Source organism: Eubalaena glacialis, chromosome 2 (genome assembly GCF_028564815.1).
Source record: "Eubalaena glacialis isolate mEubGla1 chromosome 2, mEubGla1.1.hap2.+ XY, whole genome shotgun sequence".
Classification (NCBI taxonomy): Eukaryota; Metazoa; Chordata; class Mammalia; order Artiodactyla; family Balaenidae; genus Eubalaena; species Eubalaena glacialis.
This window is the reverse complement of record NC_083717.1, coordinates 162,632,636-162,659,993: the sequence shown is the minus strand read 5'-3', so window position 1 is coordinate 162,659,993 and position 27,358 is coordinate 162,632,636. Positions and strand designations below refer to the sequence as shown.

General features: G+C 40.2%; 2 protein-coding genes across 2 annotated transcripts in view; one reads left to right on the top strand and one right to left on the bottom strand.

Moving 5' to 3' along the window:
- EXD2 (exonuclease 3'-5' domain containing 2) overlaps window positions 1-5,135 on the bottom strand; it is a 94,727-nt gene extending 89,592 nt beyond the window's left edge. The window contains exon 1 of the mRNA XM_061180960.1: window positions 4,791-5,135. The gene's annotated coding sequence lies outside the window, so the exon portion shown is untranslated. The remainder of the gene's footprint in view (window positions 1-4,790) is intronic.
- A 339-nt stretch (window positions 5,136-5,474) lies between these two features.
- The window catches only part of DCAF5 (DDB1 and CUL4 associated factor 5), a 103,771-nt gene continuing 81,887 nt past the window's right edge, over window positions 5,475-27,358 (top strand). Inside the window, exon 1 of the mRNA XM_061180958.1 lies at window positions 5,475-5,754. Within this exon, the coding sequence (XP_061036941.1) occupies window positions 5,541-5,754 (214 nt within the window). The 5' untranslated portion in view covers window positions 5,475-5,540. The remainder of the gene's footprint in view (window positions 5,755-27,358) is intronic.

The following is a 27,358-nucleotide window of genomic DNA, read 5'->3' as shown; positions in this document are numbered from 1 at the left end:
AATATTTAATGGTGACTAATATTAGGAACAAGACAAGATGTCTGCTCTTACTACTTCTATTCAACATTGTATTAGAGGTTCTAGACAAGGCAATTAGATAAAAAAAAAGAAATAAACGGAACGTGGATTGAAAAGGAAGATGTAAAAGTATTTCTATTAGCCCGTGACATGATTTTGTACATAAAAGTTTTAAGAAACCTACCTACCAGTTAGAGCTAATAAATGAGTTAAGCAAATTTGCAGGATACAAGGTCAATATACAAAAATCTATTGTGTATCTATACACTAGCAATTTTTTAAAATTTATTTATTTATTTTTGGCTGCATTGGGTCTTTGTTGCTGCACATGGGCTTTCTCTAGTTACGGCGAGCGTGGGCTACTCTTTGTTGTGTTGCATGGGCTTCTCATGGCAGTGGCTTCTCTTGTTGCGGAGCATGGGCTCTAGGCACTCGGGCTTCAGTAGTTGTGGTATGCGGGCTCTGTATTGTGGCGCACGGGCTTAGTTGTTCCGCAGCATGTGGGATCTTCCCGGACCAGGGCTCTAACCTGTGTTCCTTGCATTGACAGGCAGATTCTTAACCACTGCGCCACCAGGGAAGCCCATACACTAGCAATTCAATGAAGGAAAGAACAGTCTTTTTAAAAAATGGTGTTGGGATGATTAGATGTCCACATGGAAAGGAATAAAGTTGGACCCTTAGCTCACACTATATACAAAAATTAACTCAAAATGGATCATAGACCTAAATGTAAGGGTTAAGACTATAAAGCTCTTAGAAGTAGTATAGGAGTAAATCTTTGTAACTTTGGATTAGGTGGGTTTTTCAGATATGGCACCAAAAGTACAAGTAACAAAAGAAAAAATACGTAATTAGACCTTATCAAAATTTTTAAACTTTTGTGATTCAAAGGATACAATCAAGAAAATGAAAAGACAACTCACAATATGAGAAAACATATATAAAAATTATAATCTGATAAGGGACTTGTGTCTAAAGTATGTAAAGAACTCTTACAACTCAGCAATAAAAGGACAAATAATTTTTAAATGGGCAAAGGATCTGAATAGACATTTCTCCAAAGAAGATATACAACTGGCCAATAAGCACATGAAAATATGCTCAACATCAAAGGCCATCACAGAATTGCAAATCAAAACCATAATGGGAAACCATTTCACCCACTTGTATGGCTATAATTAAAAAAAAAAGATAGACAATAACAGGCATTGGCAAGGATATGAAAAAACTGGAACCATGTTACCTTGCTGGTGGAAACATAAAATGGTCAGTTGCTTTGGAAAACAGTTTGGAAGTTCCTCACAAAGTTAAACATAGAGTTACCATATAAGCCAGCAATTCCACTACTAGGTATATATACCCAAGAGAAATGAAAACATGTCCACACAAAAATTTGTACACAAATGTTAATAGCAGCATTATTCATAATGGCGAAAAAGTGGAACCAGCCCAAATGCCTATCAACTGAAGAATGGAGAAACAAAATGTGGTATTGTCCATACAACTGAATATAATTTGGTCTAAGAAACAAATAGAGTACTGACACATGATACAACAAATATAAACCTTGAAAACACTGTTAAATGAATGAGGCCAGACACAAAGACCACATATTATATGATTCCACCCATATGAAATGTCCAGAATAGGCAAACCCAGAGATAGTAAATAGATTAGTGGTTGCCAGGAGCTAAGAGGGAGGAATGGGGAGTGACTACTAATGTGAGTGGGGTTTCTCTTTGGGGTAATGAAAATGTTCTGAAATTAGATAGTGGTAATGGTTGCACCACTTTGTGAATATACTAAAAGCCACTGAATTGTGAACTTTAAAAACGTGAATTTTATGGTATATCAATTATATCTAATACAATTATTATCATTTTTAAAAATTTATTTATTTTAGGCTGCGTTGGGTCTTCGTTGCTGCATGCAGGCTTTCTCTAGTTGCAGCAAGTGGGGGCTACTCTTCGTTGCGGTGCGCGGGCTTCTCATTGCAGTGGCTTTTCTTGTTGTGGAGCACCGGTTCCAGATGCGCGGGCTTCAGTAGTTGCAACATGCGGGCTCAGTACTTGTGGCTCGCGGGTTCTAGAGCGCAGGCTCAGTACTTGTGGGGCACAGGCTTAGTTGCTCCACGGCATGTGGGATCTTCCTGGACCAGGGCTCGAACCCGTGTCCCCTGCATTGGCAGGCGGATTCTTAACCACTGTGCCACCAGGGAAGCCCTTAAATTATTATTTAAAAAGAATGGATGTATGTCCTATAGATCTTGTTGGAGGAATTTGCATTTAAATAGATATTTCTTTTTTTTCCCAAAATTAAAATTGACTGTTGTCTGTTTGAAATGACCAATAAATAACTTATCCTTTAAAATTTAAATGACATTACAGTTAAATTATACATATATTTGACGCATTGATCGTTGTCTAAATTAATATCTCTTATCTATGAGTAGCAGTTTATTTTATTTTAAAGTTGAAAATATTCTGAAGTGAAAAATTTCTGAGATGCTAGTATCCATACATAGCCCTTAATATGCTAAAATTTAGTAAATGTGTGAGAAAGGGCTTAGCATTTTCTTAGGTTTTTTTTTTTAAACAAACAATTTCTAATGTTTGAACATTTCCTTAGCATCTAGTGCTTTTAAAGATTCTTTACTTTTTCTTTAGTGATATCAGGGCCAAGCAAAATAGAAGTCAAAGAGTAAATGAATTTCTGGCAATTCTATGTTTAATCAGTATTCAACTCATGGTGGAGCAATTAATTAAGACTTTCCATGTTCAGTAATTTCCATATCTTGGTTTTTCCAGAATGAATTTTCAAAACAGTGTTTCCAGGCTTTCTGAATGTGAATGTTAATATACAGAAGTTTCTTGGCCTAGGTAAGAAAAATATGAATTTTTTACTTTTTCTCCCTCTTCCTCCACATAGTCTATGTACTGGAGAGATTACTCAGGAGTCCAATTTCATTTGCTATTTTTAAGCTAAGTACACTGGCTTTTTTTTTTTTTTTTTTTTTTTTTTACAATAAATGCCTATATCAAAAAGGCCAAGCTCATATGGTCATTGAAGTTAATTAAATGTTTGTGTTATATAGTTATGTACAACATTATTAGTTTGCAATAAATGACACAAGGGACTATGTCAAATTCATAATAAAAGGAAACAGCTATGGTGGGGCTTGATCTTCTGAAGCTGGGTTATATTATAGTTAGGGTTGCCAGATTTAGCAAACAAAAATACATGATGCCCAATTAAATTTGAATTTCAGATAAACAATGAATAATAATTTCGGTATATCTCAAATACTACGTGGGACATACTTATGCTAAAAAATTATTCATTGTTTATCTGAAATTCATACAGAACTGGGCATCCTGCATTTTATCTGGCAACTCTAATTACATGAATAAGAGAGATTTTCTGCACTCTCCTTACAAAAAGCTGCCCAGACTAGCAGTAGGATATAAACAGACTGAGAGGTCCCTACATTTCTGTCCTGGCTGGTCACTGAACAGTTAAGGAAGTTTCCAGCAAGGTCCTAGAATTGGGCTGGCTTGTGATCGGATCCTGGTCTATTTTTAGGCTGAGATAAATGGGACAGTTATTCCAGGGATTGGGGAAAAGCGAGTCATATTTAAAATTGTGGAGAAGAAGTATGTGCTTGAGAGGGGAGAGGAGAGTGTCATATATTGCCACAGTAAAGGCCACTTCAACCACATCATTACTGTGCACATCCACCCCACCCCAGGCAAAATAAAGTAGGTATAAATGATGTCCTATTAATTGGAAGGAGCCAGAGGGCTCCCTGTTTTTGAATGTGTGGATTGAGTAGGTCAAGCAAAGGAACAGTGAGATGGGAAACTGGCTTTGAAATCATCTCCACTGGAATGAAGCACAGATACCTCAAACCCAATGCATCTGACACTGATGCATTACCTTCCCCTCCTAATTATTCCCCTTTCCCTGACTTCATTTATGTATTCAACAAATATTTGAGTGGCTACTCAGTTCCAGCATGTGCTAGCTCTGGCCATATACCCATGAGCAGAATAGGCATGGTCCCTGCTCTCAGAGAACTTATAGGGGGAACATGCTGATATAGTCACAAAAATACATGTTTAATTACACATTAAGACATTGCTATGAAGAAAAGATGTTGGTTATAATCAAGCTGGTATACCACTACTGATCTTTATGGTGCTATTATGATGAAGAAACACTATGAAGCCTCCTGAGAATTAAACTTTTTAAAAGAAAGTATTACACATTTTCCTGTTTAGGGAAATAATATTCCATTAATATTCCAAGGCACTTAACACCCTGTCTCCTCACTGGGGTCACCACGGAGGCTCCCAGACGACTGTAGTGCAGCTACTTCTGGCCTGGAACGCAGCTGCTGGTTAACAGCTGTACAGCCTAAGAGCTCCACACTCAAGGCCTTGAAGAGGGGCTCACCGCACCCAATTAAATAACATATATTTCTATTTTCGAATAATGCATCTTGTGTCTTGCAGACGTACCTGGAACTAATGAACAGAAGTACTTTCTGCTTACCTGAGCTTTCTCTACTCGGTTTTGGCAATTTTCTTTTCAGTTAAAAATTCCTCCCCCCCCCCCCCGCTTTTTTCCCCATATACCACTTCATCACCTAACCGATGGAACCCAGTTTAGCCTTTTTCACTGAATGGCTGGAAGAAGGGAAAATTAGGAAACTGGATGGGGCGGGAGTAGTGTCAAAACTTTCTTTGGGGGGCCCCAAGCAACCTTACCCCGAGTGTCCAGTCCTAACTCCTGGTTCCTTTCCCTTGGACAGGGCTCGGGCGGGCCAAGGATGAGGCGAACTGAGGGAGAACAACCGGAGCCTCTGCCCGCAGTCCTCCCTCCACCTCTTTGCCACCTCGGGCTGCATTTTCCGGACCGGAAAAAAAAGAGCCGGGAGCACACTCGCTGCGGCGATGGACAGCCGGCCTCCGGTGGAGGAAGGCGAGTCCGCAGCCCCGCGGCCACTTTGATCGTTGCGCGCCTCCAACTTCACAGAGTGCACCGCTCAGGGGGTGCAGCCCGGCCTCCGCCCAGAGCGACCCCGCTCCTCGCGCGGGGAGGAGCTGCGGCGGGAAAGCCGAGCCGCCGCCCGCGGTCTAGAGGCCAGCAGCCCGAGTTCTTCCGGCCCTCAGCCCGTGGCGGGGGAGGGGCCGCCGCCACCCGCGTTCCCTGGCCCCCGCCGCCGCCGGCGGAAGGGCCGCGCGCTTCGCGGAAGCGCGGCCGCAGCTGAGGATCAGCTGCTGGAGGAGGCGGAGAAGGAGAGGGAGGAGCCTAGGGGAGGGGGAAGGGGAGGGGGGGACCGTCAGGAAGCCGCGAACGCCACCGAGTGTCTGCACACCTCGCTCCGTCTGCTATGGCTGGTTAAAGAACCATCCGGATCGCAGCGCAGGGGGAGGGTCGGGTGGGGGGAGAGCGCCGGCCGCGCGTGAGGCCGAGGGAGGGGCGGCGGCGCGAGCGGCGGCGGCGGCGGTTCCAGCATGAAGAGGAGAGCTGGCCTGGGGGGCAGCATGAGGTCAGTGGTGGGCTTCTTGTCCCAGCGGGGCTTGCATGGGGACCCCCTGCTCACTCAGGACTTTCAGAGGAGACGCCTGCGAGGCTGCAGAAACCTCTACAAGAAGGACCTCCTGGGCCACTTCGGCTGTGTCAATGCCATTGAATTCTCCAACAATGGAGGCCAGTGGCTGGTCTCAGGTAAATCAACCCCCTTCCCCTCCCCGCGCCTCCCGGCCCCCTTCCAACCTCCCCTTTCCGCTTTCCCTCGCCACCCTCCTCCTGCTCTCCGTCCCCACCCCCTCCCTCCTCAACCCCCCCTTCGGCGGTGGGAAGGTGGGTGTCAAATTAAAACCCTGGCGGGGGAGGGAGGGAGAGAGGGGAAGGAGAGGATGTCTTCTATAAAAAAGACCTAAAATGGTTGACAGGTCCTTAATTCGCTTTATCCCAAGTGTAAAGTGATCTCTCCTCATGACTGCGGTGGAAGTGTGGGTCGGGGAGAGGGGCGAGGTTACCGCTTGACAAAGTTTGATGGGAAACTCTTCCTCCGCGTACTTTAAAAGGTGCTGGGGGCATTTGAGCGATTTGGTGGGGGAGGAGGCCGAGGCACGCTGGATGCCGGGGGCGGCGTGGGGGAGCTCGAGCCCCTGTCTCCGGCGTCCCGGGAAGGGGCCTTGGGGCCGGGGGCCGGGCGGTGACAGGGCCGGCCGCCGGAGGGGTCGGGGCTGCGACTCCGGGTGAACGGAGGGGAGGTGACGAGCGGGTTCCCTTGGGCCGCCCCCTCGTCGCCCTCAGGGGCCCAGCGCCATCTCCTTGGGTCCTGGGGTGGCCTCTTCCGTGTCTTGTTTTTCTTATGGATTTGGGAGTGCCGAGGGCTCTGGAGGCCAAGGGGCACCGGCCTGAACTTGAATGCGCAACTTGCGAGGCAGGGGGTGGGAGGGGGGGGTGGACGACCCCGGGAGACTTGTTGGCTGGAGCCCCGAGCCCGCACCCCCTTTCCCCGCGCCTGCCGTTGCAGGTGGTCTCTGCGCCTCCTCCTCCCGCCCAGCTGGGCTTGGTTGCCCCCCGGCTCCCCCTCCGGTGTTGGGTAAGTGGCGAAATCGAGGCCGGCGCTCCGGCCGGGCGGTGTAGGCCTCGCTCTCCCGGGGCTCCTAGCGACAGGCAGCTGAATCGATAGCCTATTGCTCCCGGGGAGGCCGGGGCCGGGCGGGTGGCGGCGATAGCTGCTTCGGGGGAGGTGCGCCTGCCACCCGTGGGGGCGCTCGCCGCCGCCGCCCTCATCACGGGGGTCGCGGGCCCACGGCTGGCGAGTGGGGATGGGTTACGCTGGGGGCGGCTCCCCGAAACCCGGCTCAGGGGAGGAGGGCGAAGACGGCTGATCTGGCGTTCCCGCTCGCCTTCTGCCCTCCCTACCCCGTCCCTTTTCCTATATCAAGAGGGAGGAAGGGGGAGCCCAGCGCTGGACGTGGCGCTTCGCTTCACCCAGGCCGGTCCCCGAATGGTTTTCTAATTTACGTCAGTGGGCAGCTCGCCAGAAACTTCTGGGATCATGGCAAAGCATCCGTCTTCTTCGCGAGTAACATTCGGAAGTGACACGGGGCGTGCAGTCCAATTTGGGGGTAACAGAGATAAGACTTGTGATCATTTCATGATAAACCTTCTGGGGTTTCTCCAGGACTGACTTGACTTTTCCACTTCAGATCGTTTTCTCTTTGACTAGGTAGATTTTGGTCCTAGATCATCTCCTGAAGAAATCTGATATTCCACTTCGAGGCATACCCCAAACAAAAGCTTCCTTCCCCCACAGGGCCAAAAATTCCAGGGGCAAAGATGGGGGAAGAGCTCTTTACAGAGCTCCCAGTTTTTTCCCCTGCTGCTACTTCTGTATTCATCATACTCCTGTCTCCTTCCCAGATTGATGTATTCCAACAGACATGTTCCCAGACACAAGTAAATGCACCCTACAGGGTGAGGGAATTTGGGGGGTGCTATTACAGACTGAGCTAATCGTGTTGATTAAATCATAAATGCGGTCATACATTGCTCAATTTAACACACTTCTTATTTATTTTAAACATCTTTATTGGAGTTTAATTGCTTTACAGTGGTGTGTTAGTTTCTGCTTTATAACAAAGTGAATCAACTATATATATACATATATCCTCACATCTCCTCCCTCTTGCATCTCTGTCCCACCCTCCCTATCCCACCCCTCTAGGTGGTCACAAAGCACCGAGCTGATCTCCCTGTGCTATGCTGATCTCCCTGTGCTATGCGGCTGCTTCCCACTAGCTATCTATTTTACATTTGGTAGTGTATATATGTCCATGCCACTCTCTCACTTTGTCCCAGCTTACCCTTCCCCCTCCCTGTGTCCTCAAGTCCGTTCTCTACGTCTGCGACGCTTTTTAAAAATAACAGATTTATTAAGATATAATTCACATGCCATACATTTCATCTATTTAAAGTTCATTAACACTTTTAAAATATATATATTTGTTTATTTGGGCTGCGCTGAGTCCCAGTTGCCGCTTCTAGTTCCCCGACCAGGGATGAACCCGGCCCCCTGCATTGGGAGGGTGGAGTCTTACCCACTGGACTACCAGGGAAATCCCCATTAACACTTTTTTAAAGGTGCTGAAAAGTTGCCTCCATTCTCTACCAGTTATCCTTGTGTAGTACCTTCCCCCATGTCTTAAATGAACCCAATTTTCTCTAGACTTGACCAGTTCATTTCCTTTATCTTAATTTTAGTCTATAGAGGAGCAGGGTCCTTTCCACAGGCAGGCTCTGGTAAACCTTCTGGTTCTAGGCATTCATTTCCTCTTTTCTAGGCTTGAGTTGCCCATCTCCATCAGTACTTCCTGGGTTCCAACTTCCTTTGCCCCTTACTCCTCCTCCTTCCCCTCACGCTTCCTCTAGCTTAGTTCTTCCTGTTTCCTTTTTATCTACTCCTGTCCTTGTTCCTAGTCTTCCAGTAGGCTTTTTCACCTGCCCCTCCAGTTTAGCTCAGCTATTGTTAGCTTTTCTTACTTGTTCTCTGAACGGTAGAGTTTTGGTTAAAAGCCTTATTAGCTTATTCACCGTCTAGTGTGAGTACAACTTATGCAACAGAAAGTTCCTCCTGTTCGCTTCAGATAAGGAAGCCCCCTCTGGGAGTCATAAATACACCTTTACTTGTTAAAGCTAATTAAATTTTGTTCTGGGAAGTCCTTCAATAATCTTCCCAAATTTAAAACTATTTAAGGTGTTTACATCTTATCTATCATTGTCCTTCTTTAACACCTGAGGGGAGGAGCACATGGTATTTTGAGGCTAATGCTATCAATCCCTAATGTTTCACCAAAAATGTGGTGGGAGGCCAGACTCTAGGATGGTAATGAGATTACTTTTATGCATTTTGTTGTAGTGCTTGTATCTTGTCTGGATTGGTTAAAGCTCTTGAAAGTGGTGATTGAAGTGATAGTTTGTTCCACAGAAAAGGAGATCAGATTTGTGGTTACCAGAGGAGGGGGAGGGGGGTTGGGCCGGTGGCAGGGGAATTGGATGAAGGCAGTCAGAAGGTACAAACTTCAGTTATAAGACAAACAGGTACTAGGGATGAAATGTATAATGTACAACATGATAAATATCATTAACACTGCTGTATGTTATATATGAAAGTTAAGAGAGTAAATCCTTCGAGTTCTCATCACAAGAAAATTTTTTTTCTATTTCTGTAATTTCATATCTATGAGAGTGAATTCACTAAACTTACTGTGATTATCATTTCATGATGTATGTAAGCCAAATCATTACGCTGTACACCTTAAACTTATACAGTGCTGTATGTCAATTATATATCAAAACTGGAAGAAAAACAGTTTTTTAAAATGATAGATTGTCCATAGTTTGCTCACTGTTTTCATTTTCTAATTGTTTGGGCAGGCTCTCCTTTCTTGTAACTGACACACTGTTTGGGGTTTTTTGTTTGTTTAGTTTTTGTTTTTGTCTTTTTTTTGTTCTTTTAATTTTATTTATTTAGCCGCACAGCTTGGTCTATGGGATCTTAGTTCTCCTATCAGGGATTGAGCCCAGGGCCATAGCAGTGAAAGTGCCGAGTCCTAACCACTGGACTGCCAGGGAATTCCCTGACACACACTATTTGATATAATTAACTTAGACCTAGGCCAAAAATAATATTTGCATGATTCCTATGGCCTTATAAAATGCTGTTTGTTAAGGATACATCATTGCTTTTTTGTTCTAACAGCTAGCCCCTTTTCCAGGGCACAATGAGGCCAGCAGATATTAAGAGTAAAGCAGAGAAAACCAGGAAGGAGAAAAGGTGCTCAGCTGGGAAGTGAGTGTGGGAGGATGTTTTTTTGTTTGACATTTTGAAATACAAAAGTATTTTAACCTAAAAAGTATTTTTCTTTATTGCTGAAAGGGGCATTACTGTGATATCATGTAAGGCAGTATGGTATAGCATACACATGGTTAAAATCACTGCTGTGTCATTTAATGTGTGACCTTAGTCAAGTTGCTAAGCCCTCTCTTTCCTGATGTAAGCAATGGGAATACCAGCACCCACCTGATGGGCTGTTGTGACAGCTACATTAGGCAAAGTTTAGATTGGGTACTGAACAGAGTTCCCAGCCTCTCAGAAAAAATGCTGAGTTTGTTTTCTTTCCCCTTTGTACTTATAACTTGTGGTTTCATTATTAGCTGACACTTGTTCTTACAGTGCTGGTAATGGACATGTGCAAATGGGGCAGACAGGATAGTTTTGTGATTTTTTGATGTGGAATGAGGAGGCACAATATGGTGGGGAAAGAGCCTGGGATTTGGTGTCACGTGATATGTTGGAGGCTCTACCAGTCACAGATTGTACAAATTTAGGCAAGTTCCTTCATTCCTCATCAGTAAACGGGATTAACAAATTGCCCTCACTACCTAACAAGGAGGTCTATTCAATGAAATGTCATATGTGAAGGTACTTTGTGAACTATATGGGTTTGAGTGAACATTACTCTATAAAGGACAGCTTATGCCTGATGCAGTCTTATCTTAGAATATTTATGGGTGTTAGTTCTTTGAGAGATAAGGAACAACATTGCATGTTGAAGTGATACTTACAAGAGATCCTAACACCATCAAGGAGGTTATGCTAGTACACATATTTAGGGGATAGCCTGGGTTTACCTTTTAAGTCTTTGGTTGCATCTGATTCTTTCTTTAAATTGCCTCCATTGCCTCCTCTTAGGTTTCTCCTTTTCCCTAGAATGGAAGTATGTTTGCTTAAAAGTCTTTTTATTTTCTCTTGGGGAAGAAGATGAACATCTTCTTGCGATCTGACTGCTAGACCAATCAGAATGTAGCTCTGGGGGAATTCCCTGGCGGTCCAGTGGTTAGGACTCAGCGCTTTCACTGCGGGGGTCAGGTTCAGTCCCTGGTTGGGGAACTAAGATCCCACAAGCTGCGAGGCACAGCCAAAAAAAAAGAGTGTAGCTCTGTATATGTAACTCTCTGCTTTCTTATATCTTATAAATGGTTTTTGTAAATAGAATCTTAGCAGTAAATAAAAATATTCAGCTCTTTGGGATAAGAGTTGCTGTAATATTATTTACCCTGAATTGATGTTTAAGGCATTGGAACTTGTAGCACTAGCAGATTAATAGCCCATAGTGTGAAGTTTTGAGTTACAGTGAGAGATTATGATTTCTTTTTTAATGCTTATGACTAAATGTAGAAAAAGCACCCTCAGAAGCTTTACAGATAGCATCAGCAACTATACTATTTCAAAGTGTTAATTAAGTAGGAGTTGTGAATGGGGAGAGGCATTCAATTACTTGGGCATAATATTTATAATTGGACTCACTATTTAGTCCTATTTCTATTTCATATGGGTCTCCCATATTCATATGGGATATAAGTATCCACAGTTATATAGAGAGATTGAGTCATATAATAAGGACAGTGATACATCTCACAGGGTTGTGGTGAGGATTGAATGAAATAACACTTGTAAAGTTTTTAGCACAAGGGCCTAGACCATGCTGTTGCTCTGGTTGCTACTGCTGCTGCAACTGTTATTACTGTTGTTGTTTAACTTGAACCTCACAAAACGCTTATAGGAGATTGACACTTGAGCATCTAACATTCATTGCACATGGCACAGTACAATGTGAAAAATTGAGAATGATCTCAGTGAGGGGAACTGTTAGAAATGCTTTGTGAATAAACTTAACCCTAGTACTGTCATCAAAGCATAATTTTAAGCATCAAATAATAGCTATGATAATAACTATATGCTTAATTGGAACCCATTAACTAATGATCATTTCTTGTCACCCAATCACTAGTTATATTTCATTTTATGGAATCAGTTTTTAGTAAGTAAACTCACGTAAAAGCGTATTATCTACAGGTAAAGTGTTTGACTTTAACCAGTTAAATGAAGTCTGACTATTAAAACTTCTACGTGTTTAATTAGAATGAATTTATTCGTCCAGGGGTTAGTTTATCAGGAGAAATATGGCCAGTGGCAAGGTAGATTTCTGACTTTAAAAAGCTTTTGTAGTACATACGTTTTGACATGGTGATTAGGGAATCAATTCTTGGATTTTCTTCTGGGCTTTTCTGTTTACTGATAATGCATTGCTGTGAAGGTGTTAAATTTTATTCTTTGGTCTATTTATTAGTTCAACAAATAGTTTTTGATCGCATACTGTTTATAAGACAGGAGCTATGCGAAGTACAGAGATGATGAATCAGATATAAATCATACTCTTAAGCTTGTATTTTTGGAACATTTACTTCTCAATTCTAACAGTGCATGATCCTTTAAAAATTTTCTCTTCTGCTTTATGATACTTTAATAGATACTGGATTTTTGTTTGGTTTGTAGTACTTAATATAGCAAAAGTCCCCTTGTCTTTGATTTTTAGTGGGAAAGAAAGGTCGCTTGTAGAGATGGCCTTGGAGGACATTGCTGTGATAAATTACAGAGATCATGTCATAAGGATAAGGTAACATGGATATTTACAGATACACATTATTTTTCCCACTTGTTCTTCAGTCAACTAATTGACATCTATCAAAAATTGGCAAATTTAGAATTATGCCTGGGTTTGTCACTTCCACTTTAAAAAATACCTAGTGAGGTTTAACTGATGACCACCAGTCTCATTAGACATTATAAGTACCTCAAAAACTTGTCTTTGTGTTCAGTGTTGTTCAAAGGATCATCACTGACTTGACTTACATTTGTGATATACTAAGAGTTCTGAAGAAGAGCAGTAGCTCTCAGTTATGTATCCTGGCCACACATTGAAGGGAGGTGTCAGTCCAGGTACAAGTGTGTGCTCATTCACTGATTATTGATAGATTTGGTTGTAAAGTACAGTTGGAATCATTTAGATCAGGGAAACTTTATTCACCAGTAAAACTTGGGACAAAGGGGTACTGCTTTCTGAATTCTGAGTTAAGAAGTGGGTGCATTTATTTTCTCATGCATTGAGCAAGGTGAAGAGCACTTTCATTGCTTATAAACAGTGCGTAATTTTGATTTTTTTTTTTTTCTTTTTCATGGTTTCAAGAAAGAATTGCTTTTCCTACTGTTTTAGTCTGAATTTAAATACTCAAAGGTGGAATTAAAGACACCCTTAAAGGAACCAAAATCCTAATTCAAATAAAGATTATGTAGGTTAAGAAGGAATTGATTTTGTTTTCAGTTTTTGGTGCCCCACATTATATTAAAAGTATTGTCTCTTATAATTTAAGAACTGAATATTGATCTATTAGGATTAACTCTTAGATTATTGTGGCGATGTGAAATTACACTTCTTTTCTACTTAATTCTGTTTTCTCTAAAATTTTTGATTTTAAGTTATAAGGATTAGGTTACTGTTTGCCGAAGTGTGCGTACATAAGCTGATTTTAGGTGATCTTTGAATGAATATTTACATTTTAATAGTACATTTATTTTATACATGTTAGAAAAGTTAACTAGCATATATAAAATAGCTTTCATGGATTTATTGCTTAAGGCAAGGCTAAATTTTAAAAAGTCAGTTTAAAGTAAAATAATGGTGACTGTGTTGTGTGGATATGGCAAAAATCAAAAGGTGAGCACGATTAACTGAAGCTTGGGAAATACTACATTAGGTAACCTTTTTTTATTTCTTCTTTCTCATGGAATCAGAGAGATGGAAAGATCTTCATTTTATGGAAAAGGGAGTGGAGAAGTAGAAAGGTGACTTGTTCAGAGCTGCTTGGTTAGTCTTTGGCAGTGAGGACTGTTAAGTAGGGCTCATTGCTTCTAGGCAAGTGCTGTTTCCAGGTTGCCTTTTTATGTTTTTCTGTCCCTTTTCTTATAGGACAGGCAGCCTTTTTAGAGCTCTTCTGAAGAACTGAAAACTGACTGTTAGCAGTTCCTGAGCACATGTCCAACTCTAGTTGCTCCTCTTAGATGATAACTTGTATTTCTCTGTTTTGCTGTGAATAACTTGCTTTACATAGGTATCTTATGTTTATTCGTTAAAAATATTTAATGAGAACTCACTATGTCTGCCTCTTTAATCTCAATAATAACTCTAAGGGTTATTTTTTTTTCACACTTATTTAGCAGATAATGTGCGCCAGGCCCTCTGCTAAGCACTTCGTATGTCTTATTTGCCACTTGGAAAATAGCCAGTGTTACCTATTATCTAGAAAGATAAGGGGATTTGAAGGTTTTGTATTAATTGCATTAATTAACTGCTAAAGAATCAAGAAAGGGCATTGATAAATGACTGCTGAGAATTCTGTTATGAGAACAGGTAGGGCATTAGTGGAAAAATAGAAATTGGAATTCATTGTTTCTGGTTAAAATGAAGTGAAATGGAATTCTAGGAATGAAAAAAGATTTTTTATTACCTTGTCTATTACCTTGGTCTTTGTAGAAAACTTGGTTCCAATAGCTGCTTCCCAAGTTTTTGTTCTTTTCAGCTTTAATGCTTATTAATCACCACTGCCAACATAATATAAGCTCCCTAAAGCTTAACTCATTATCTCATATCCCCTGCTGATCCCTCAAAAATCTACAGTGCTCCCCAGTGCCTACCAAATTAACTAGGAATGGCTCTCCTGATGTTCGAGACATTACTGTTTATAAAAATAAATGTTTAACAATAAAAATAGCTAATATTTGAGCATGTCATTCCTATATCAAATATTATTTGGGGGGTGTTTAATATGTGTCAGGCACATATACATACATGATCACATCTAATACTTATAAAAGAATCTTTCCTAAGGTACAGATAGTAAGTACTGTTATCCTTATTGGACATATGAGGAAAGTGAGGCTTAGAGAAGTTAATTTGTGAAACCTGTAGTTTGTGGTGGAGCTGCATTTCCAGCCTGGGTCTGCATGAGCTCTGAGACATGCTGCTAACTGCTCTGAAATTTTTAGAATGTTACATACATTTTAAAAGGATATGACCTTTTCCTTATATTCTCATCTCCCTGTGTTATCACTCTGATTTGCTAATTGTTTTTTTCCACCGTTATGTGGAAACAGAGGAAGGGAGTGCGGTTGAGGGAGATGGATCATGGGCTTGGAGCCAGTAAGCACAGTTCTGGTCACAGCTGCAGTACTCACCTCTCAAGCAGGTCTCTCTCAGGACTAAAACTCACTTCACCTGGATTTTGGTCTTGGCTGTCTTCTTTTTTTTTTTTTAAATATTTTATTGATTGATTGATTGATTGATTGATTGCTGTGTTGGGTCTTCGTTTCTGTGCGAGGGCTTTCTCCAGTTGCGGCAAGTGGGGGCCATTCTTCATCGCGGTGCGCGGGCCTCTCACTGTCGCGGCCTCTCTTGTTGCGGAGCATAGGCTCCAGACGCGCAGGCTCAGTAATTGTGGCTCACGGGCCCAGTCGCTCCGCGGCATGTGGGATCTTCCCAGACCAGGGCGCGAACCCGTGTCCCCTGCATTGGCAGGCAGACTCTCAACCACTGCGCCACCAGGGAAGCCCTTTTTTTGAATTTTTGAATTTTATTTTATGTATTTTTTTATACAGCAGGTTCTTATGTTATCCATTTTATACATATTAGTGTATATATGTCAATCCCAATCTCCCAATTCATCACACCACCAACCCCCACCCCTGCCACTTTCCCCCCTTGGTGTCCGTACGTTTGTTCTGTACATCTGTGACTCTATTTCTGCCCTGCAAACCGGTTCATCTGTACCATTTTTCTAGGTTCCACATATATGAGTTAATATACGATATTTGTTTTTCTCTTTCTGACTTACTTCACTCTGCATGACAGTCTCTAGATCCACCCACGTCTCAACAAATGACCCAATTTCGTTCCTTTTTATGGCTGAGTAATATTCCATTGTATATATGTACCACATCTTCTTTATCCATTGGTCTGTCGATGGGCATTTAGGTTGCTTCCATGACCTGGCTATTGTAAATAGTGCTGCAATGAACATTGGGGGTGCATGTGTCTTTTTGAATTATGGTTTTCTCTGGGTATATGCCCAGTAATGAGATTGCTGGGTCGTATGGTAGTTCTCTTTTTAGTTTTTTTAGGAAGCTCCATACTGTTCTCCATAGTGGCTGTATCAGTTTACATTCCCACCAACAGTGCAAGAGGGTTCCCTTTCTCCAAACCCTCTCCAGCATTTGTTTGTAGATTTTCTGATGATGCCCCTTCTAACTGGTGTGAGGTGATACCTCATTGTAGTTTTGATTTGCATTTCTCTAATAATCAGTGATGTTGAGCAGCTTTTCATGTACTTCGTGGCCATCTATGTCTTCTTTGGAGAAATGTCTATTTAGGTCTTCTGCCCATTTTTGGATTGGGTTGTTTGTTTTTTTAATATTGAGCTGCATGAGCTGTTTATATATTTTGGAGATTAATCCATTGTCTGTTAATTCGTTTGCAAATATTTTCTCCCATTCTGAGGGTTGTCTTTTTGTCTTGTTTGTAGTTTCCTTTGCTTTGCAAAAGCTTTTAAGTTTCATTAGGTCCCATTTGTTTATTTTTGTTTTTATTTCCTTTGCTCTAGGAGGTGGATCAAAAAAGACCTTGCTGGGATTTATGTCAAAGAGTGTTCTTCCTATGTTTTCCTCTAAGAGTTTTATAGTGTCCAGTCTTACATTTAGGTCTTGAATCCATTTTGACTTTATTTTTGTATATGGTGTTATGGAATGTTCTCATTTCATTCTTTTACATGTAGCTGTCCAGTTTTCCCAGCACCACTTATTGAAGAGACTGTCTTTTCTCCATTGTATATCCTTGCCTCCTTTGTCATAGATTAGTTGACCATAGATGCGTTGGTTTATCTCTGGGCTTTCTATCCTGTTCCATTGACCTATATTTCTGTTTTTGTGCAAGTACCATACTGTCTTGATTACGGTAGCTTTATAGTATAGTCTGAAGTCAGGGAGTCTGATTCCTCCAGCTCTGTTTTTTTCCCTCAAGGCTGCTTTGGCTATTCGGGGTCTTTTGTGTCTCCATACAAATTTTAAGATTTTTTTGTTCTAGTTCTGTAAAAAATGCCATTGGTAATTTGATAAGGATTGCATTGAATCCATAGATTGCTTTGGGTAGTATAGTCATTTTCACAATATTGATTCTTCCAGTCCAAGAACATGGTATATCTCTCCATCTGTCTGTATCATCTTTAATTTCTTTCATCAGTGTCTTATAGTTTTCTGAGTACAGGTCTTTTACCTCCTTATGTAGGTTTATTCCTAGGTATTTTATTCTTTATGTTGCAGTGGTGAATGGGATTGTTTCCTTAATTTCTCTTTCTCATTTTTCGTTGTTAGTGTATAGGAATGCAAGAGATTTCTGTGCATTAATTTTGTATCCTGCAACTTTACCAGATTCATTGATTAGCTCTAGTAGTTTTCTGGTAGCATCTTTAGGATTCTCTATGTGTAGTATCATGTCATCTGCGAACAGTGACAGTTTTACTTCTTCCTTTCCAATTTGTTTTCCTTTTATTTCTTTTTCTTCTCTGATTGCCATGGCTAGGACTTGCAAAACTATGTTGAATAATAGTGGCAAGAGTGGACATCCTTGTCTTGTTCCTGATCTTAGAGGAATTGCTTTCAGTTTTTCACCATTGAGAATGATGTTTGCTGTGGGTTTGTCGTATATGACCTTTATTATGTTGAGGTGGGTTCCCTCTATGCCCACTTTCTAGAGAGTTTTTATCATAACTGGGTGTTGAATTTTGTCAAAAGCTTTTTCCGCATCTATTGAGATGATCATATGGTTTTTCTTCTTCAGTTTGTTAATATGGTGTATCACTTTGGTTGATTTGCATATATTGAAGAATCCTTGCATCCCTGGGATAAATAAATCCCACTTGATCATGGTGTATGATCCTTTTAATGTGTTGTTGGATTCTGTTTGCTGAGGATTTTTGCATCTATATTCATCAGTGATATTGGTCTGTAATTATCTTTTTCTGTAGTATCTTTGTCTGGTTTTGGTATCAGGGTGATGGTGGCCTCATAGAATGAGTTTGGGAGTGTTCCTTCCTCTGCAATTTTTTGGAAGAGTTTGAGAAGGATGGGTGTTAGCTGATCTCTAAATGTTTGATAGAATTCACCTATGAAGCCATCTGGTCCTGCACTTTTGTTTGTTGGAAGATTTTTAATCACAGTTTCAATTTCATTACTTGTGATTGGTCTGTTCATATTTTGTATTCCTTCCTGGTTCAGTCTTGGAAGGTTATACCTTTCTAAGAATTTGTCCATTTCTTCCAGGTTGTCCATTTTATTGGCATCGAGTTGCTTGTAGTAGTCTCTTAGGATGCTTTGTATTTCTGTGGTGTCGTAACTTCTCCTTTTTCATTTCTAATTGTATTGATTTGAGTCCTCTCCCTCTTTTCCTTGATGAGTCTGGCTAATGGTTTATCAATTTTGTTTATCTTCTCAGAGAACCAGCTTTCAGTTTTATTGATCTTTGCCATTTTCTTTGTTTCTATTTCATTTATTTCTGCTCTGATCTTTATGATTTCTTTCCTTCTACTAACTTTGGGTTTTGTTTGTTCTTCTTTCTCTAGTTCCTTTAGGTGTAAGGTTAGATTGTTTATTTGAGATTTTTCTTGTTTCTTGAGGTAGGCTTGTATTGCTATAAACTTCCTTCTTAGAACTGCTTTTGTTGCATCCCATAGGTTTTGAATGGTCGTGTTTTCATTGTCATTTGTCTCTAGGTATTTTTTGATTTCCTCTTTGATTTCTTCAGTGATCTCTTGGTTATTTAGTAACGTATTGTTTAGCCTCCATGTGTTTGTGTTTTTTACATTATTTTTCCCTGTAATTGATTTCTAATATCATAGCACTGTGGTCAGAAAAGATGCTTGATATGATTTCAATTTTGTTAAATTTACTGAGGCTTGATTTGTGACCCAAGATGTGATCTATCCTGGAGAATGTTCCGTGTGCACTTGAGAAGAAAGTGTAATCTGTTTTTGGATGGAATGTGCTATAAGTATCAATTAAATCTATCTGGTCTATTGTGTCATTTAAAGCTTGTGTTTCCTTATTAATTTTCTGTTTGCACGATCTGTCCATTGGTTTAAGTAAGGTGTTAAAGTCCCCCACTATTATTGTGTTACTGTCGATTTCCTTTTTTATAGCTGTTAGCAGTTGCCTTATGTATTGAGGTGCTCCGATGTTGGATGCATATAGATTTATAATTGTTATGTCTTCTTCTTGGATTGATCCCTTGATCATTATGTAGTGTCCTTCCTTGTCTCTTTTAACGTTCTTTAAAGTCGATTTTATCTGATATGAGTATTGCTACTCCAGCTTTCTTTTGATTTCCATTTGCATGGAATATCTTTTCCCATCCCCTCACTTTCAGTGTGTATGTGTCCCTAAGTCTGAAGTGGGTCTCTTGTAGACAACATATATATGGGTCTTGTTTTTGTATCCATTCAGCCAGCCTGTGTCTTTTGGTTGGAATATTTAATCCATTCACGTTTAAGGTAATTATCGATATGTATGTTCCTATTACCATTTTCTTAATTGTTATGGGTTTGTTTTTTAGGTCCTTTTCTTCTCTTGTGTTTCCCACTTAGAGAAGTTCCTTTAGCATTTGTTGTAGAGCTGGTTTGGTGGTGCTGAATTCTCTTAGCTTTTGCTTGTCTGTAAAGCTTTTGATTTCTCTGTCGAATCTGAATGAGATCCTTGGGGGGTAGAGTAATCTTGGTTGTAGGTTCTTCCCTTTCATCAGCTTAAATATGCCATGCCACTCCCTTCTGGCTTGTAGAGTTTCTGCTGAGAAATCAGCTGTTAACCTTTTGGGAGTTGCCTTGTATGTTATTTGTCATTTTTCCCTTGATGCTTTCAATAGCTTTTCTTCGTGTTTAATTTTTGTTAATTTGATTACTATGTGTCTCTGCATGTTTCTCCTTGGGTGTATCCTGCCTGGGACTCTCTGCGCTTCCTGGACTTGGGTGGCTATTTCCTTTCCCATGTTAGGGAAGTTTTCTACTCTAATCTCTTCAAATATTTTCTCGGGTCCTTTCTCTCTCTCTTCTCCTTCTGGGACCCCTATAATGCGAATGTTGTTGTGTTAACGTTGTCCCAGAGGTCTCTTAGACTGTCTTCATTTCTTTTCATTCTTTTTTCTTTATTCTATTCCGTAGCAGTGAATTCCACCATTCTGTCTTCCAGGTCACTTATCCGTTCTTCTGCCTGAGTTATTCTGCTATTGATTCCTTCTAGTGTAGTTTTCATTTCAGTTATTGTGTTGTTCATCTGTTTGTTTGTTCTTTAATTCTTCTAGGTCTTTGTTAAACATTTCTTGCATCTTCTCGATCTTTGCCTCCATACTTTTTCCGAGGTCCTGGATCATCTTCATTATCATTATTCTGAATTCTTTTTCTGGAGGGTTGCCTATCTCCACTTCATTTAGTTGTTTTTCTGGGGTTTTATCTTGTTCCTTCATCTGGTACATAGCCCTCTGTCTTTTCATCTTGTCTATCTTTCTGTGAATGTGGTTTTTGTTCCACAGGCTGCAGGATTGTAGTTCTTCTTGCTTCTGATGTCTGCCCTCTGGTGGATCTTGGCTGTCTTCTGAAGTCTCCTTCTTCCTTAACACTGCGTGTTCTATGCTTACTTACGTCAACCATGTGACTAACTTCACACCTTCTTTAGTCTAATTAAGAGTGGGTATACAAACTCTGGTTACCAAGTTGGTTCCTCTTCTCCGTTAATCTAACTAAAAGTACAAATAATATGTATGTGTTTACTAAGCCTGTGGTTTTGAGTTTGATTTCTGTTGAAAGTATGCTGCTTGAGTGTGGCTGAATTTCAGCCAACAGAAATAGTTATCTTTCCTCATAATTATACCTGGGGAGAAAATATCTATGCCTGGGGCACAGATAAATAATGTGCTTCAGAATAAAGTGCCTTTTGGAAGAAGGTTTAAACAGTGTAACATGGGCGATCTACCCAGAGAGCACTGTAAGTCATTTGGAAGCACTTTTGACACTTGGAAGCACTTTTGACACTAAAATGAAGCATAGTGTTATTGCAGGTTAAGTTTACTTCTGTCACCAGCAGCTTCACTCTGCTTCTGTGAAAAAGAAGGTGTTTTCTTTCCAAGGTTGCACACTGACTGGATGAACAAGGAGGGTTACTCTTCAGGTTCTGGTCTTGGATTCCACTTGCTCTTCACCTCAGTTTTTCTAGGTCAGGGATTTAGGGAAAGAATTGACAACAGTAGATCGTCACTTTAGTTGCCTGCTCTTCCCATGCCTGCATATTCGCACTTCCTTTGCCACCTTGCTCACTCCTTGCACTTTGCAATGTTAGATGCCCGAGATTCTATCATGTACCTCTCAGGATACAGAGTTGATATGCAATGGAGATCAGGTCTATGTGCTTTGAGTACTATTTTCCTGTTAGGGCCAATCTTAAAGGAATTATATTCCAGAGGGCTGGGGCATGTAGGAATCAATGAAAAAATGGCATCTGAGGTAGCTGACAAGCTTATAATAAATATATCCAAGTAGCAGAGATGATATTGGCAGCAAGGGAGATTTCCATCTTCCCTTTTGCCTCTGCTGGGGCTCCTGCGGTTGATAAAGTGAGGTAAGATTACCTTAAATGGTTGATCAAGTAACTCCTTAGGTCCCCTGCCTTTGCTGGGGTCCTTTATAACTAAGATGACCATATATCCTGGTTTACTTGGGACCGTTCCAACATCCTAGTACAATTGTTAGTGTTTCTTTCATTCTTAAAAAGGTCCTAGTTTGCATTATAAGTCATATGGCCACCTGCTCATGATCGTCCGAGTTGTCTGGCACTCAGGTAGAACCAAAGCCCTTGTCTCTTAACTCCTCCCATTCACTGTTGAATGCCTCTGCTGGAAAAGCTTCCAAGCCCCCATTCTCCCCACATCAGGTCTTTCAACTGCCACTTTTAAAGTACTAAATTGAATCTGAGAGGCAGAGTGGTTGGTTAGTCATTTGTCTCCTCCTTGTCCTCTTATTACAAAGAAAAACAAACAAACAAAAAAGGCTAAAACCATTAAGAAAATGCTAGATCCAGAGGCTAGTAAGTTACCCCTTCCTTTCTGTATACTTCCTCTTATAGTTCTTGTTCTACTGTTCACTTGCTGTACATTCTTTTTTCTTTCTTTTTTTCTTTTTAAGTCTTCCTGTGGGTTGATGTTTTTTGCAGAGTTGATTTTAAGGAAAGATGTTTTGACGAATGATTCTCCACTGAGTTGGAGTTTTTTTCCTAAGGTGTTTTTAACCCAAAGTGATATAATATTAAAACCATGCTAAAGGCTTAGTTTTGTGGAGTATCTATCTAGCACCATATACATTTGGAATAAAATTTGGCCCCCTCAAGTGTATAGGTTGGCCCTGCGAAGAGTTTTCAGGGATTGTAGTTTTTCAGATATGTGGGCAGTTGGCTGTAGAATATCTTTTGTGTTGTGTAATGTCATCATTAAAGAAGTTTAAGAGATCTGGACTAGAGTCCTGATTTCACCCTTCTTGTGATCTTAGGCTGCTGATGTTCTCCCTCTGTGGAATCATACAGTTTTATTGCTGGAAAGGACTAATGATCATCTAATTGAAGCCTTTAATTTTACATATAAGGGTATAAAGGAGCAAAGAGGTAAAGTGATTAGCCCAGTAGCTCACAGCTAGTAAGTAGTACAAGCAAGATTAAAATCTGGGTCTTCTGACCTGGTCCCTCAGTAGGGAAAATTATGAGGTTCTGCATTTATAAAGGACTTACTCAAGTAAGTGGCTTACTTCACCAGTACATTCTGTCTGCAGTTTTATTGTCTCTGAACATGATTGTTTTGATTAAGTTGGTGGTGCCTCATTATTTTGCAGATGAGTAGGAGAGATTTTCCAGGGTGGAGGCAGACTGTCACTGTGGCTGACTCTCCAGTTTTAATTCTTAGCCTGCCTATACTTCCCTTCTTTAAAAAGTTTTCCAAGAACATTACTCAGAGGAAGGAATTTTTTGCAAATCCAGATACCCGTCAGAATCTTATTACACAACTTTCCTCATTCTGAATTTCCATTCAAGTCTTGTATCTAAATTCCAGTTGTATCTTTCATGTTACTCCTTAAAGCCAAGTGACTAATTGGAGTCTCTGAGGATTGTTGTTTCTTTCTTTATAGGTGTCTTAACCATGTTTGATGGCCTAGTACAGATATCTTATCGCTTGCTGCCATAGGTGGCTGAAGCATGTTTTGCCTTAGACATACTGGCAAGAAACAACTGAAATTGGCATGTTTGGCAACCAGGTTCAAGCAGCCCTTGATTTTAGTCTCAGAGTTGACCTCTCTGTTTATACCTACTCTTGGGTGAGTATTGTGTACCTTCTGGAAGGACTAAGCATTGGTGCCTGCTTTGGTTCAATTTTTAGAAATTGCCCAAGAAGAGAAAAGAAAGCTTTATTATGTTGTTACTGTTGCTTATGCAAGGAATTTTGCAGAAGTTATGCAGGCAATCTTCTTATTTTAAAAAAGAAAAACTTAAAAATCAGAAACTTCTCAGATTGAATGAAGAGCATCTGCTTTAATGAGGAGAGTGTATTGTGCAGGTTAGTTCTCTATGGCAGAAGAAGTGAGACTGGACATGAAGACAGTCTGTGGTCTGGGAGTACCTCAAAATAAATGCATCGTCCACTATCATAACTTCCCTGTAAATCCTTACTGTTGTTGAGGATCTGTTTTTAGCCCTAGCTCTATTTGAGGATCTTTTGTTCTTTGGTATTTCATGAATTCCATACTTTACTATTGAGAATTTCCTGTTGAATCATACAAGTTATCAGAATATGGCACTTAAAAGACAGACTTCCCACTTATTCAGAAGTTTTTAAAATGTCATGTATTAATTATGGGAAATTTGGAAAATAGATATTTAAAGAAAGAAGTATCCCACCTACTCAGGATGACCATTTTGGACACCTGGGACATATTTTATTTAGACTTTTTTGTATTTAAATGTACATATTTTAAAAATAAAATTGGAATTAGGCCATCTCTGCTGTTTTATGTTTTTTCCTTAATATTGACATTTTTTTTCGTATGTCATTGAGTATTTTCAAAAGCAGAGTTTCTCAACCTCAACACTATTGACATTTTGGGCCGGATAGTTCTTTGTTATAGGGGGCTGTCCTGGGCATTGTAGGACATTTTGCAGCATCCCTGGCCTAAGACTATATGTGTATGCCAGTGGCAGCTCCCCAGTTGTGACAACCAAAAATGTCTCCAGAAATTGCTAAATGCTCCCTGGGGTGGGCAAAATCACCCTGGTTGAGAACCACAATTCTAAAGCAAAAATTCTCAAACTCTTTGGCTTCAGTGAAAAAGACAAATAACATTTTAGTGTTATTGTGAAAGTAGTTTTGACTTAGCAGGCCTCCTGGGGTTCGTGGAACATACTTTGAGAACTGTTCTAAGGTATGATATATTATGGCAGCACTGTATCCTGTCAAGGGCCTACATCAGAATTTAACCAGTTCCCTCTTATTCTATTTATTTTTTGCTTTTATCACAATTCTTATAACTAAACCTTTGCAAAAACTTTTTTTTTGCCTGAGAATAAAATCTTAGAAATGGGATTCTGGATCAAAGTTTTTTTATAATTTATAAAATACATTTGATATGTATTTGTCCTCTGAGATGGTTGAATTAATTTATTTATACTTGTACCACTGTATTATTAGACTGCATTATGGCTATTGTTGGGCATCATTTAATCTTTGCAATTCAGTCAATATGTGAAGATGGTATTACTTAAAAATTTTTATTATTACTGAAGTTCTCATATAACTAGACTTGATTATTAGTGAGGCTGAATATTTTTGTCTTAAGTTTTAGCCATTTTGTAGTCTTCCTTTAGGCTGATTACAGTGTAACTGATAAGATTGCAGCTTTCTTTGTTAAAATGGTCACATTCTCCTAATACCTTTAGAGATTAATCCCTAGTTACTCTGTTTGTGTTTGAGTGTGTATCAAATCACAACCTCAGGTTTAGAGTCCCCCTCTTAAGGAGGTAGGTAGTAGAGGTGCCTGGTAAACTATTCTCTAAATTTCAGAAGTTTGAGCCCCACCCTTTTGACTTCTGTCACATTTAAGGGGTATCATCTGTGCTATTAAACATTTTTTTCTAAATTTACTCTTTAAAACAATATTTGAAAGGAAACTTTATATTATTTAATGTCTATGAAATCATGGGTTTAATGTGCTAGGTTTCTTTTTCCTAATACACATTAAAATACATGATTGTTAAAATCATTTCTTTACTTTCTGAAATCATTCAGTGGCTTCTGCTTACTACACTTTAGGAAGAACAGGTGCTTTGGAATCAGACATCTTGGATTTGAATCTCACTTTGCCTCTAACTGATGGTGTGCTCTTGGATAGGCGAGTTTACCTCTTTGTGCCTTAGTTTCTTCATTGGCAGGAAGGGATGTTGGAGAAGATGATCTGTTAGGTGTCTTCCAGCTCTACTCTGTGATTCTGATGTGTATTCCTTTCTCTATTTCTGCTCAGGAATTAGAGACATTGTCTAGGGATTGGTGTGCTGGCTTAGGATTTAAAAACCCTAGCTCTGTTAAACCCCACTGCTACTAGTCATCTAATTTTAGAGAAACTATTTTATTTCCTAGGGTTCTAGCTATCTCTTTAGGGTGTTGCTGCTACTTTAATTTCTGCTTCTCATTTAATGTCAGGTGTTTCAAGCTAGGAGTCAAGGCTTCCATCATTGAGGCACACCAGTGCCTCACTCTTCACATCCTTAAAATGGGGATAATGTTTCTGCCTTACTTACCTAATTGGACATGTGGAAAAATGAGATAATAGGTAGATGAGTAGAATCAGTTTTCAGGAAAAAGGTACTAGGTAAGAGCAGGGTATTAGCAGAAGTATCACTCCTGTGGCTACTTCTTTAGTGAAGAGCAAAACTTGTGTGATACCACCTCTCCTTATCTCTCCATACCTGCCTGCACTTGCCATTTGATTTTTTTTTTCATCCTGATTTAGGAAGTACCATTGGACCCCAGTTTTGTGACCTTGGGCAAATCACCCAATTTTAACTTATCCATGGGCTAATTGCAGCCTGCACTGAGGCCTGCATTCAGCCTGCAAAAATCAGGTTGCTATCTTCTCTTAAAAAATTGGAAGATCTGGCTGACTTAAGCCTGTACTCTGCTGTGGCAGTAACTGGCTGGAGCTGAGTAGTGGCTTTCCTTTAAAAAGGGTTGTGTAATCTCTAGTCTGCTATTTAATCTGGCAGGTTTCACTCATTTGCTTTGCTACCTGGCCCCTGTTGTACTTGAGAGGCTGGATTGTATTGTGGTAAGGAGCACCGTCTCTGGAGACAGATTACCTGGATTCAGATCCCAACTTCCATTCTTGGTAGCTGTGCACCTTCAGGTTATTTAGTTTTTCTGTAGTTTCATCTGGATAATAAGGATAACACTACCTGCTTCATAGGGCTGTTAAGAGGATTTGAAGAGCCACTACATGTAAAACCCTTAGGATAGTCCCTGACCCAGAGTAAATTTTAGCTATTGTTGGAGTTCAAATAGCATAATAATTAGCTAACATTTATCTAGCTTGTATTGTGTATCAGGCAGTGGGCCAAGCCCTTCACACAGATCTATCATTAATCCTAACATAACACTATAGAATAGGGAGTTATTTTTTCAGTTTTGCAGATGAGAGGGTACAATTTAGAGAGGTTAAGTAACCTGTCTAAAGGTACATAGCTAGTAAGTGGGTAACAACACTGACAGTTGAACCTATGTTTTTTTTAATTAATTTATTTTAAATTAATTTTTATTGGAGTATACTTGCTTTATAATGTTGTGTTAGTTTCTACTGTAGAGCAAAGCTAAGCCTGTGGTTTTGAATGCTATGCTGTGCTGCTTCACACTACATTCATCTCTAAAGTAGGTTTAATTGCAGAATTGGCATGCTTGGGTAAACAGAGGTTAGTGCTCTTAATGTTTTTGTAAGTGATTTGAGGAGAGAATGCATATAAATAGCCCCAATTTATATATGACATTAGTTCCTTCAAGTAGTGGAATGCCAAACCAATGGAAATAAACTGCAGGCAACTCTTCGGGTGGAATGAGTGAGCAGAAGAGTGGTAACTGAATTTCAGGGTAGGTAAGTATAAAACAATACATAAAGAAAAGTAACAGACTACTTGTAGAACGATGTGCCCCAAGATACTCAGTAAGGACTTGAGAATCATTTTAGTCTATTATTTGAAGGTAGAAATGGCCAACAAATATTTCATATCCATTAGGATAGCTAT